Raw genomic sequence first — 14771 nt, 5'->3', positions numbered from 1 at the left:
GTTACAAGATATCACATTATTTTTACATACAATTACATTATTTTTTACACTTTTTTTCATACAATTACCCATTATACAGTTGTGGTGTTTTTTTTTTTTGTTTTGTTTTACTGTAGCAATGTAGGTAAAGTACCTTGCTCAAGGGTACAGCAGCAGTGTCCCCCACAACCCTCCGGTCAAGAGTCCAGAGCCCTACCCCTACTCCACACTGCTGCCCCACTTTAAGATCCTCAGTCTTCATGCATTGTGAGGAAACGCATCACTGAAAAAAATACAGTCCGGTGTAACAGGACAAAGCAGGCTAGGAACAATCTCCCCACTTGCTTGAAGTTATTTATTTAAAGATCTAATTGGAAGCAGAGAAACACGCATTTCAGTTTGATCCTGAATCAAAGTTGTGTGGTGGTGGTGTTGTTTCTTATTCGTACTAAAACATTTAGTAGGCTTGGTCAGCTGACCCTGTGAAATCAGATGCCAGTCCTGGCAAATGCTGTTGAGTAAACAAATATCTGCAGAGAAACCAGAGTGTTCTGGTTCATAGCGGCTCATTCATTGAGTGCGGTGCAGGCAGGAAGTGCTGCTTGTGACATCACCGGCCTGCCTCTGCGTGGCTTTGACGTGCAGGCTGGGAGGGGAGGGACAGGCCCCAGCATGCTTGTTTGTTGTACTGAGTGGGAAACTTTTTATAGCTCTCAGCCAGCTGGAGCTGGTTAGAGTAGACTGGCTCCAGACTAGCTTGAAGAGAACAGCCCCCCCCCCTCCCCCTCCCGTCCCAGGATAGTGGGCCACTGATGGGAACTCAAAAGAAAACAAAAAACAGCCTTTTGTACACAGCACTAAATATATGCCTGGTGGGTTTCCTGTGTCATACCAGCATGCAAGGGAAGAGATAAAACATGCCGGTGTATTGCTCAATGTATTCCTGTCAATATAATACAATTACACACACATTGCCTATGTTGTTCCCAAATCCCCAGAAAGTGTCTTTTAAATGTGGTTACCCTGTTACAGGATAGATCATTAAGAATACTTTTTGAAAGCATTTCAGTCCTAGTCTCATGTGAGAAAAGCACTTTACAATAAAATATTTAATGAAGCATTTCATCTTTTAAGTCTTGATATCATGGTGTTTTGTTGTTTTTTTGTTTTTTTTTTATAATTAGGGGATTGTTTTACCATTTTAAAGTAATCCCAATCCTCAATTTCTGCATATCATGCAAGGCTAAAATAAAGAAGATGTATGTTTCTGGTTTCCTGCCTGGGTATATTTATTTTTCTGGTGTTCAAACTGTTATTTTTCACTTGAGCTCTGGGTGGTTTCCCACTGTCTCCTCTCACTTGCCCTGTACTGCAGGCTGCAAATAAAATATCTTAAATCAAGCTAATATGGCTTAAACTACTACCTACTATTAAGAACCCATTACTGCTACTACTGCACAATGTACAGTATGTGCACCACTTTGTTGTGCTAGTAGCCAGAAAAGACAAAGGACATCTTGTATCAGTTTAAAAAAAAAAAAAAAAAAAAAAAAGTAACATGAAATATCATATGGAGTAAACAATCGTTTATTGTAGAAATAAACAGAGGGTGGTTTTTTTCCACAAGAAAAACTATTTTTATGTGCAATTAAAAGAATGTCAGCTCCAACAGGCACCCAATCTATATGCATGTCATTTGCTGAGTTTTAACTTCCACTGGATGATGATAATCATTTTTCTTTTGTTAATTTTTTTTATTAAGCTGACTGTTTCAGCAAGCAAGTTCTCAGTTGACTTGACGTATTTCGTTTTCTGTAAATTGTACCTTAAAATTGTATTCTTTCCATTTCATTTTAGCTCCGGTTTGAAACCTGGTCAGTACTGTCATCTAGTAAGGTGAATTGTCTTCTATGCTTCTTTTCTTGGAAGATAAAATATACTGATTAAATATATATACAGTACTGTGCAAAAGTTTTAGGCAGGTGTGAAAAAATGCTGTAAAGTAAGAATGCTTTCAAAAATAGACATGTTAATAGTTTATATTTATCAATTAACAAAATGCAAAGTGAGTGAACAGAAGAAAAATCTACATCAATTCAATATTTGGTGTGACCACCCTTTGCCTTCAAAACAGCATCAATTCTTCTAGGTACACTTGCACACTCACACACTGATTTTGACTCATCAGTCCAGAGCACCTGCTGCCATTTTTCTGCACCCCAGTTCCTGTGTTTTCGTGCATAGTTGAGTCGCTTGGCCTTGTTTCCACGTCGGAGGTATGGCTTTTTGGCCGCAAGTCTTCCATAAAGGCCACTTCTGACCAGACTTCTCCGGACAGTAGATGGGTGTACCAGGTTCCCACTGTTTTCTGCCAATTCTGAGCTGATGGCACTGCTGGACATCTTCTGATTGTGAAGGGAAGTAAGCATGATGTGTCTTTCGTCTGCTGCAGTAAGTTTCCTTGGCCGACCACTGCGTCTACAGTCCTCAACGTTGCCCGTTTCTTTGTGCTTCTTCAAAAGAGCTTGGACAGCACATCTGGAAACCCCTGTCTGCCTTGAAATTTCTGCCTGGGAGAGACCTTGCTGATGCAGTATAACTACCTTGTGTCTTGTTGCTGTGCTCAGTCTTGACATGGTGTATGACTTTTGACAGTAAACTGTCTTCAGCAACCTCACCTTGTTAACTGAGTTTGGCTGTTCCTCACCCAGTTTTATTCCTCCTACACAGCTGTTTCTGTTTCAGTTAATGATTGTGTTTCAGCCTACATATTGAATTGATGATCATTAGCACCTGTTTGGTATAATTGTTTAATCATACACCTGACTATATGCCTACAAAATCCCTGACTTTGTGCAAGTGTACCTAGAAGAATTGATGCTGTTTTGAAGGCAAAGGGTGGTCACACCAAATATGGATTTGATTTAGATTTTTCTTCTGTTCACTCACTTTGCATTTAGTTAATTGATAAATATAATCTATTAACATGTCTATTTTTGAAAGCATTCTTACTTTACAGCATTTTTTCACACCTGCCTAAAACTTTTGCACAGTACTGTGTGTGTGTGTATGTATGTGTGTATATATATATATATATATATATATATATATATATATATATATATATATATATATATATATATATATATATAGTCTCCGGCTAAAAGAACACCCATCGGGAAGCAAGTGAAGTGTTCTTATAGCCGAAGTGTTTTCTTAGAAGAATTAGCCACCAGACACCAATATGAATCAATAAATGAATACATATGTGTTACTTGTCATGACACATATGCATCAGCATATGAAATGAACTGAATAAGTAAAAGAAAAGCAATAGGCAAGTGTACGTTAATAAACTATAATAATAAAGTAACAGACGTTAATAAACTGTCAAACTAAATTAACAAAACACCCCTAAACACGTTAAAAAAAAAAAAATGCAGCAGCAATATACAAGACATGCACATTTATTTAACAGAATGGTGAAGCAACTCACTTCAGAACGGGGAAAAAACCAAATTGTTCGGTGACTTGTGTCTGATTCAGGTTTTTTTCAAGAGTTTGAATAATTTCCAAGTTTTTGTAGCAAGAGAAACAGCAGCGCCTTTTGCCGTTTGTTTACATGCCATTTTGTAGCGATGAGGTGCACTCGTGGAAATCAGAATACAAAACGAGACAATGATATGACGCCGCGGTTCTGGAAGGATTTATTAAACCAATCTGTGTGCCTCAAGACACTCTCACTCTCAAGACAAGTCGCTTTTGAAAAGACTGTATAAATCATTTTAATTTATCAGGTTACAAAACAGTACGGCATCCGTTGTGAACGAATCACTATCTCTGCTTTTATTAAATAGTTAACACAATCATTTAGTTAATAATAATAATTTATGCTTCATGAACCAAAATAAGAAAACGCAATTCAGTCCAAACATACTTGCCAAAACTGAGCCCATCTATTTTTTTGTGCATGACACATGGTAAAACAAAAATAATAATTAAACCTAAAAAGATTCTAAAGAAAAATTAATTTGAGTACATTTTAAAACCTATTTTTTACATTAAAAATAGGTAATTGTAGGGTATATTTCATCATAGAGTGAAAATTCTCTTAATAATCTTCAGATTCTCAGCTGTTTAGAAAGGTATAATGCGGTATACTTTCGTGGATATTTGACCTGATACACAAGCCGAAAGTAATGTTATGCTAAACAGGTAGAATGGGTTAAAGCAGTGGTTCCCGACCTGTGGTCTGTGAGTAAGCTCCAGGCGGTCAGCAAACAACTCCCAAAATTCAGTTACGCAGTTCTTGCAAAAACCCATTTCTACACAATCACATGTTGTGATATTACTAAGCAACACAACAAACAACTTTAACCATGCGATATGTAATTATAAGATATGTATGTAGTCTGCATTTTTCCCCTTTATCTGTTTTCTTTTATTACAGGTGTGTTTATATTAATATATATTGCAAGCATCACCTTCAAAGCTGGCATTAACTGAAACAGCTTTCTAATGTCAAACAAATAGTAAATAAATAGCTTGCACAGTATGATGGCACATTTGTCTTGACAAAATTAGACTTTTTTTTTTTAGTGAGAATTATTTAAAAAAATTAATCTACATCTAGCATTCATGTAAATGCACATCTTTCTAATCTGTGCTCATTCTTCGCTGTTCAGAAAAAAAAAAAACGTAATCTCGCTCTGTCCGCCTTTTCGCTCCTTATAAAAGTAGCACACTGCATTGAATATTATAAAAAAAAAAAATTAAAATCACAGGTTTAGTACTGTAATGAACCTGCTCGTTCGCAGCTACTGGATTAATGAACCTGCTCGTTCACGGCTACTGGATTAAATATGCAATAGCGTGCCGCTGCTACCACCTTTGTTTAACCGGAGGGTCGGATAGTTAGGTATATTTATAGAATAAGGGAGAGTGTATGAAGTCACGTCACAAAGACACCAGGAACAGCAACTCAGGGCAAACAATTTATTAATATAGTTAATTAAAACAGGGCAGTTAGCAGTCTTAAACCATACCAATAAATTAGACCAGTTGAGCTAGATTAATTATTCTCTGCAGAACAGAAAACACAAGGGGGCAGACACACCCACTGCAACCCCTGTGGAGTAAGAAAATAACTCAAACACAATAATTCATTAGTGAACATAAATCACACTACAATACAAAAATAGTGATAAAATACAATACATTAACTACAACAAGGTAGCTTGAAGAAGCTATAAACAGATAAATCAAACCATTAATAGTAACCCAAAATAGACAATAACCATATAGCACAGTAAACTCAAATACATAAAATAAACCTCCACCAAGGATTGGAGTGAGCACGTCTGTCCTCTGCAGATCCACACAGTGTTTAAATACAGTGTAACAGTTTGGAATTTAAGTGTGGTTAAGATCAATAAAACACCCAGATTACAAAGCAGAAATACAACAATAGTATAGTAATTTAAAAGAGTACTCCCCTGGTTTCTCATCAAAGCCAGTCCCCTTACAAACTAGTCATCCCAGTGCTCACACCGAGCCCTCTATCCCGGTAAGGCGCCCGGTGTTGAGCGCTGGTCCCCTTTTTAAAGTTCAGGCAATCAAATCGTAATCGCCGGCACCTGCCGACCAACTGCACCTAATGGGCAATCAACAAGGTCCATTGCAGTACTTTTAATTTTCAACAATATAAAATATGTGCTACAGTGTTGCCAGGGATATAGAAATATACCTTTTATTTTCTGCTGTTATTTCCATAAGTTTTTAGAGAGGTTAGCTGCATATTGTAACAGAAGTTAATATGAAACAGAAAGAGGCTATATTTGTAGCTTGACTTGTGAACTGTACCATAGTGTGAATGTTTGATTTCAGCTCCATGTTATCATATGGGTTTATTCAGCTAGGTTTAATATCTCACAAACACGACTATATGCCAAAAGGAAATTCTCTTAACACTACTTCTGGAAATAATGTGTACAGTCTGTTCTGATGCTGTCATATTTAACCAAAATGTTATAAATCCTATTGACTGTATGCCACCAATCCCGTTTAATTTACACATCACAGCCCACCAGAAGTGGTAAGTAGCATCCTGTCCACTCTTCAATCATTTTATAATTTATGAAATTGCTTCCCAAGCCCCAGTGCATTATTTGCAAAATAGAGATGCCATTTATCTACAAAGCATTCAGAATGCGAAAAAAAAAAAAAATTAACAAAAGAAACAGGAACTTTGCCATCAGTAACTTTTAATGCGCAAAATGACAACATTCCTTACTGACTTGGTAGCAAAGATTTAAGCCCAGGAATCTCATTAAGTTAGGTACGTTAAATATTTTACTTTCTACATGTACTTGTACATATACACATAAAAAGCAGTTTTAAAAAAATCCTGTTGCGAAAAAATGCGTGGCAAGTGGTCCTCAATGTGAGAGATTGAGAGTACTCAGTGGAGAGTCAAGTCAGAATTCGGAGTTAGCAGTTTAGTATAGTCCATGAGCCAGGACCCAAATTTTGGCCGATTGGTACCAAATGGAGATACCAAATGAAATAATACTTTTCTAAAAACTTATCTGTTGATTCCAAATATGTATGCTGGACATCTATACCTTGTAGCCTTTTTGTAGTAATTTGCTTCCAAACAGAAGCACTATCAGACAATATTGGAAGTTTTTGGTGGATATGTGGGGTTGACAACTCATACTTCAATCCGACTATCTTATGCAATACGCAGCAAATCTTTATTAACTATACACCACTCTTCAAGCTCAACGGCCTGTGCCCACTGGCTCAATAATCATATTGCTACAGTGGTGGAATAGCATTATTTTTTTCAGTTTTGAACCAGTTTTGTGCCATATATTGTTCGATAGTGCTTCTGTTTGGAAGCAAATTACTACCAAAAAGCTACAAGGTATAAATGTCCAGCATATATATTTGGAATCTATAGATAATAAGCTTTTAGAAAAGTATTGTTTCATTTGGTACCTCCATTTAGTACCAATCGGCCAAAATTTGGGTCCTGGCTTATACTGGTGCAAACATCAAACACGTGTAAATTGATAAAGCTACTCATTTGGAATGTCCAGCATGCATTTCTAGCATTGGTTTACCATCCTTGTTCACTGGTATGAAGATCATTAGGTTACCATCTTTGTTCACTGGTGTGAAGATCTTTTGGTACCACCTATCCTGTCTGGCCCATGGACTAGTAAGAGTTCAATGCTGTGGAGTAATTTCAACGTTTTATTAAAAATAATGAAGTCAATCTATAGATTTACAAACCTGCCAACCACACGATTTTAAGTACTTTTAAAAAAAATAAAATAATAATAATAATTGCTAAACCGTTATATACGGTGCTACCCAGTTATAATGTGGTTGTCGGGGTCCATAATTAAGAGACCGCTTTATTTGTGTTTCGCCTTACAGAATATTGGCATTTTTGTTCCTGAAATGATTTACAATGTCCACAAGCCAAATTAATATTGTAGCATACGGTGGAAAATGAAGGAAGGAGACACACACACTTTGCAGGTACTTGAATCCACGGTTTATTGGGACGATTATTCCCGGCCCCTGTTAGCCTGGGCCACACCAAAAACAACAAACAGTCTTGCACTCTCACAGCAGCACATTCACACAGCAGCTTCTCTCACTCTGCTCTGCCCACGCTGATGTGGGCACCACCCTATATGCTTTCATGTCCTGCCTCCATGTTGACATTCCTGCAGAAACCAAACGAATAAAGCAGAGTCTAATTCATTGCATTTAGCGCAGTGCATCATATTCCTAGAGTAGCCCTCTTTGGAGTCAGTCTTATCAAGAAAACCTTTGTCTTTTACCCATCCACACAATGTAGATTCTACAACATTTATATAGTTTGAAACTGCTTGTTGAGTTTCACCTTTTCTTACTCTGCCACCGAGTTTCATTTTAACAGAGAAAGATTTTTTGTTTTTTGGTGTCTGCCATGCTTCGTACTGTATATCTGGAAAGTTCACCCAATGTTTGTGAGTCAAACAGGTGTAACAGGTCGCGCTATAACGGGGTAGCACTGTAATAGTTTTAAAGGTGTTTGTAATTTTTTATTATGTTAAATATTCTTCCTAGAGCTGGCAACCAAACTTCCTACTGTAGACAATGTAATAGTATTGTTGCATTAATTTAAATACGCTTGTTACTGTGTGTGACTGAGGGTTTGTGAATTAAAAGGATATGTGTATTGGTGTACATTTTCATTTGTATGTGCGAGATGTCTGCAGTTTAGAGTTTTCAGAACCTTGCGTGACTCCCTAGAAATCTACGGGAGTTTTTTTAGCAACAGAACGTTGTGACAAAAGAAGAAAAAAAAAAAAAAACTTGTCCGATAGTATAACTGCAAAACTTGTTGTCCCTCACACAAATCTGGGCGTCGGGCGATATGAATTGCACACCCCTGATAGTTGAAGTAATATCTGGAATATTTTTTATTAGAACAGATAACATCGGTTAGACATGAATATACATGCATATCTTTATATATCAGTGTTGCAAGCCTGTTGATTCTAACAGTAAATGTAAAAGATTTAAGTTGTAGGTGTAATACAAGTCTTTGTTTGTGTGTATGTATGTGCAGTATATATGGATGTAAGTATGCAAGTTCAAATGTGTGTGTCTGTTTGCATGTGTGGATATAATTGTTTGTGAGGGAAGACTTGGCTCCAGTCAGGATCACAGCCTTCTGAAAATATTTACAGCGATTTCGCTTTTGCTAATAAATCCTTGTCCCTAAGGTCTTCAGAATCAAATAACATTTCAGAGCAGCATAGCCAAGACCTAACAGCCGTGCTTTAATTTGAATGTGATGCTTAAAAATAAAAAAATACATTTTAACTCCAAAAACAGTTGTCGCATAACAGGGTTACATATCACAAAAAAAGAACGAAGGAACTTGAACATTTCCAAATAATGCTTATTTTAATAAACATGCAAATGCCTTTTATTAACTATTGGGTTGTTTTAAGTCTGTTGGGGTAGGCGGGCAGGGATTGTCACTACTAAGAAAGGAACTCTGACTCTTAGAACATCTTAACGACAGCAGGCTAAAGGTTAGGCCACTTTAAAGAAAAAACGTTGATCCCTTTTTAGACATTGTGTCCTACCGGTAATTCCTTAGGACCAGGTGACAGGCCCTGCTCTGTGTGACTGTAACTGAATCACTCAACCTACTTGTGTCTCTGGTCAACCAACTGTAGAACTTGGAACAAACAGAAAGTCAATGGAAATGAGATGCCACATGCTGGTGGGTTTAAAGTTTCTAAACATTTAACCTGAGAAGAGCATGTGAGAGTTTAACACACTGACCTCTTCACTGTGCCTTGCACTCGAACCCGAGACTGAAAAGAGAGAAAGTGAAAGTGCCAGTCATTTCTTCCAGTATTCTGCTTCTATGCTGTCTTAATGAGCAGCACCATCTGTCTTTTTTTTTTTTTTTTTTTAAATCATTTAATTTTGTATCCCGCAGTACAAAAGGCTAATGAATTCCAAGTTTAATAAACAAGAGGATTAACTGTTTACTTAGAGCGGGCAGGAGCAGGTTGTTTTTGTCCATGAGAGGGAACACAATGTGCTGTGGGTGTCTGGTTTCAAGTGTGATGTTTATCATAACGTCTTGTGCTCCAGTTGGTGGGGAGAACAGGGGAAGGCATTCCGCCTACTCAAGCTCTCCCATTGAGGCCTCATTTCAGAGCTGGAGTGTTGTCAGTGTGTGTGTGCACAGTCGTTTAACTGCCTGTCACGAGCTGGCATAACAAACTAGGGCTTATTAACAGGCAGTTCCTGGAAGTGTCTTGGAGCTCCTAAGAACTTCATATTACTCATAATAACAAGCTTCTCAAATAAAGCAGAGGTAGCAGCTCGCCTAGGGAAAACAGCAAACAAGCGTGGGAGCTCGGGGCAGGGCTAAGAAAAAGAAGGAAAAACACCAGAACCTGAAGATGGAATGTGGTTCAGTTTTTGTCAGCTTGAGTTCTCACTAGGTTAAAATAATTCATTATTATTATTATTATTATTATTATTATTAATAATATTATTTATTTCTTAGCAGATGCCCTTATCCAGGGCGACTTACAATTGTTACAAGATATTGCATTATTTTTACATACAATTACATTATTTTTTACAAATTATTTTTTACATACAATTACCCATTTATACAGTTGGGTTTTTACTGGCGCAATCTAGGTAAAGTACCTTGCTCAAGGGTACAGCAGCAGCGTCCCCCACCTGGGATTGAACCCACGACCCTCCAGTCAAGAGTCCAGAGCCCTAACCACTACTCCACACTGCTGCCCGTTCATAACTTGTCTTTTTTTTGCCTTGTGGTTATTTACTAGATTGATTGATTTAATCTGAAGCAGTTACATAATGAGGAAGAAGAGTTTTGGATAAAAAATAACATGTATGTAGTACCTCTCCATCCATATACCCCAGATTCTGATAAAGAATGTCCACAGCAAAGTTTATAAAAATTGCTGTTCTGTAAATGTATGTTCTTTGTATGCATCTAAAACATGCCTCCACTATGTCCGTGTAGGGGATAATAAGTAAAGCAATGAATTACCACTGCGCAGAACACAACTGAAGGGGATATCCGAGCTTTTGGGGGTTTGCCTAACCCAAACCCAAGATATGCTACTCTTTTCATGTTGTGTCAAAATTGATTTGTGGTGTTTTAATGTTAATTTGCTTCTGCATGCACAGATAACCCCTTGCAACAAGCCTACTAGGCCACAAATGTATCCTAATACATTGTGAACATGTATCTTTCCTTCCTGTGCTTGCTAACTGACAGGAAATCCATAAGAGTTTGACTAGACTAACCTAGCTAGTTTGGTCTGGATCCAAATATCTAGGTCCATAGGAGAAGCGAAACACTATGACCATGATAGCCATGCAAGGCACAACAGTTGCCCATTAAGCTTACGCCATTTGAATTTCTAATTTCAGATGCTAGAAAGATTGATATTTTTTTCCCCCGTTCACAGGCACGTTTGTATGTTACTGTTTATTTATTTTTGTTTGTGTTCTTAAAAGTGGGTACAGTAGGTGAAGGTACAGCATGGCCCTTTCACAGAGGGAAGTGCTCATTCCAGTGACTGTTCTATACTACCTATGCCCTTTTCTATTTAGCAGTGGCAGATGTAGCATGTTAATGAAATTCCAAAAGCAGCTATTTCCTTAATAAATGAACTGCCGAAGTATTTATTCATGAGAAAACTGGGTACAGCTGATTCTGCTTTTAGAAATGTCACTGCATAGATTGTTGTGTTTGAAAGGAAGCTCAGATTATATTATTGTTATTATAATTATTATTACAGAATAATGTACACCCAGCTGTGTAGAATGACACTGTAATTCTGTCAAAGGTTTCTGGTGATCAATGCCACCAGAAGCGAGAGATAGAATTACAACCTTATATGTACAGTTTTGGTGGACATTTGTTATATGCGTAATGACATAACAGACAGAAATTGTAGAACCAGCAGTGTTTATTTTTAACAATTGGAGAAGTGTTGAGAATAACATTGGAAAACAAGGGGTTCCCGAGTGGCGCATCCAGTAAAGGCGCTCCGTGCGGAGTGCAGGATCTGCCCTATAGCCTGGAGATCGCAGGTTTGAATCCAGGCTATGTCACAGCCGACCGTGACTGGGAGTTCCTAGGGGGCGGCGCACAATTGGCTGAGCGCTGCCCGGGTAGGGAGGGCTTAGGTCGGCAGGGGAATCCACGGTTCACCGGGCATCAGCGACCCCTGTGGCCGATAGGGCACCTGTGGTTCTGCAGTGGAGCCGCCAGATCTGTGTTGTCCTCCGGCACTATAGGTCTGGTGGCATTGCTGTGGATCTGCAGTGCGAAACATGACGGCTTGGCACCCTTGCAGGAGCACGTTTCGGAGGACGCGTGTTCCAGCCTCTGTTTCCCAAGTCGGCGGGGGGGTTGCAAGCGGTGAGCCGGGGATACAGATAATAATTGTGCATGCTAAATTGGGGAGAAAACCGGGGTAAAAAAAATTGGCAACGACCTAAATTTAAAAAAAAAAAACATTGGAAAACAGAATTTAAAAACATTGGAAAACCAAGTTTATTTTTTAACAATTCATTTTAAACTTTTTATTTTATTAACACTTTTTGGGTGGTGGGGATGTGGGAAAACTACATGAGTAGAAATTTCACTTGACTTTTTTGGAGGGGGGAGTTGCTCTGCTTTCAGTTTACCCTGCCTAACATCCCACAGAGGGCAGGTGGCTGAGGTAATTTCTTTCGAAATATTTGTCGCATATTTTTTTCTAAGAATACTTGCTTTATTCTGCTCTTCCACAAATTTCTCTCTGTCTGCTGAGGATAAAACTTTAAATTTGCAGGCAATAATTGTATGCCTATAATTGCGTTCATGTACTGATGGTAAAGTTTTTTTAAAAAAATTGAGGTTAGCAGTTTCTCATCAACCTTATTATACACAGCCTCAAGCCATCACCGTGTATAAGACTGTAAAATAACAACATTTATAGAAAAGTATTGTTCACCATGTATACTAATAATGCAGTATGCACATTTCCAGCAAGGTTTAGGCTGTAGAGAATCTAGCTCACAATCCTACAAAGCCTGTTAAAATAGTGCTGTTGGATTATTTTTTATGTGTATATCAGAATTTATGGCTTGTGTCTTGCCTTGGTCTTTGCTTTGCTTACTCAAAGAAAAAACAGTAACCCCAAAGAGTTAGCACCCTCCTCTCATTCTCTTACTGAACACATGCAAACTAGCAGTCTTTTGCAGCACTAGTTGCTGTGACTGTAAGCCTAATGAACATGATTAGGGGTCTGAAGTGATTAGCTGGGAACACATTGAGATCAGAGAATGTATTCTATGGAAACATTCAGGGAGAGGGAACAAACAGGCACTAAAGAAAGGAATCAGAATAATTTCTGCTGTTTTAAAAAAAAAAAAAAAAAAAATTAGGAATTGAGCTGAAAAACATATTTCAGGTTCAAAGGGAAAAACATTGTATTTTCAGATGAATTACTTTGGCCCCCTCCTACAGTACCTACAGAGCAGGTCACGGAGTGCAGAGCAGCCCCCCCCCCCCCCAGTATGTTTCTCATGCACACGGTGCACTCAGCACAGCCTTGCTTTCCCAGCTCGGTCCCCACGTGATCAGATCACTGCTGTTTACTCACATTTCAGAGGAGACGGAGGTTGTGTTCTGACTTGAAGCAGTCAGGAGATGGTTTTTATTTTTTTGCCATTCCACAAGTCTGTTTTGAGAAAAGGAATTAAGCACTTGGAACATTGCACACTTAGGTTTTGTTTATTGATTTTTATGGGTTGTATAATTTATCTTCCAGCTTAGTGAATTTTCTATTTTAATACTTACAAGAAACAAATGAATGTAGACCAGTGTTTCAGTTATTCAGTTTAATATACATTCTGTCTATACAGTGATTCAGGTTTTTAGCCCCATGAATATCATTTTGTTCTGTGCTTGTTTTTTAACTTTACTTTAATTGTGACTCTGCATATTTTTCAGGCACTCTGTAAAGTTCACTTCCTTCCAAGTATCGCTTCAAAGAACAAAAATAAATTAATCACACAGATTAGGGTTAATGTTGCAAATAAGATTAATTTTAAACACTATCACACATTTCAAGGTGTTATAAGAAGGTTTTTCATTAGTTATTTAGATGTTCTTTCAATAAATTTAGTGCACCGTGCTGTGCCTTAGTTATCACTCCTTTATCAAGACAATCGGTTATCAAATGGCTTTTTGTGATACACATGTCTTTCTATAAAGTAAATCTACACAAACTGCAGTGTTCGTTCCATAACTTTTTTTTGTTTCTAGATAACATCCTACCCAGTGTAAAAAAAAAAAAAAAAAAAAGAATACAAATAAATTAATAAATTAGACAAAATCATGAAGACATTAGCTAGAAACAAACAAAACATTTGTAAGGAGCCCTCCCTTAGATGCGGTTTCTTTGCTCCAACCACTAGACCACAGTCTATTAGGTAAAATGTGGTGTACCAATTTACAGAAGCTCTGCCTTTTTTCACATAGACTTTGCCTTCTGGTGCAAGATGTCTATGGGATTTTTAGTGAGGTCCAGCTCCATACCTTCTGCTCCTCCAAAGAGAAGCTCCAGCAGGACAGTGAGAAATGGGAGGGTAGATCCTGCTACCTGAAGAGCATGAAGGTGCTGCAGAGGACTACGCGAGGAAGGTAAGGCCCATCACGGCACGCTTACTGAAGGGAATGGGATTCCAGTTTCCACTGGGTTGCCCTTTTTAACATCTGAAAAGTACACCTCTAACGTTGAAAACAGATTCAGAATTGACACTCTTACTGAGGCAGGGATAGCTTTGTTTCTGCCGTGAAGGGTGGAAAAATATCTAATGCAATGAGCTGTCTTTTTCAGATGATCATTTGTTTATATAGCCAGATTATGCATCTGCACATAAATCATGTATTATTGATCTAGATGTGTTGAAATACAACCTGTGGTTAACAGTTAATCTGTTCTTACTACTAGGTATGAATTGGGACTTTTAAAATAAAGATTTGTGCTCAGTTTGTTGTTACAGGTTGTTAAATATGCACCAGTTAGTCTTATGCAGTGATTCATATTATAAATGTAATCGTATTGTTCCCACAGATGGTTTCAGATCTCATGTTGATTTTTTTTGTTTTTAATTAGATGTTCTTTTCAATAAATCAGTGTAACTTTTTTTTTTGTTTTGGT

At 37.8% G+C, this 14771-nt stretch overlaps 1 protein-coding gene across 1 annotated transcript in view; it reads left to right on the top strand.

Annotated features, from left to right (window-relative positions):
• Positions 1-14771, top strand: part of spidr (scaffold protein involved in DNA repair) — a 121168-nt gene that overhangs the window by 74537 nt on the left and 31860 nt on the right. The window contains exon 11 of the mRNA XM_034921108.2: positions 14090-14251. Within this exon, the coding sequence (XP_034776999.2) occupies positions 14090-14251 (162 nt within the window). The remainder of the gene's footprint in view (positions 1-14089; positions 14252-14771) is intronic.

This window comes from Acipenser ruthenus, chromosome 3 (assembly GCF_902713425.1).
Source record: "Acipenser ruthenus chromosome 3, fAciRut3.2 maternal haplotype, whole genome shotgun sequence".
NCBI classification, from domain to species: Eukaryota; Metazoa; Chordata; class Actinopteri; order Acipenseriformes; family Acipenseridae; genus Acipenser; species Acipenser ruthenus.
The sequence above is the reverse complement of the archived record's forward strand: the minus strand, read 5'-3'. Positions and strand labels throughout refer to the sequence as shown.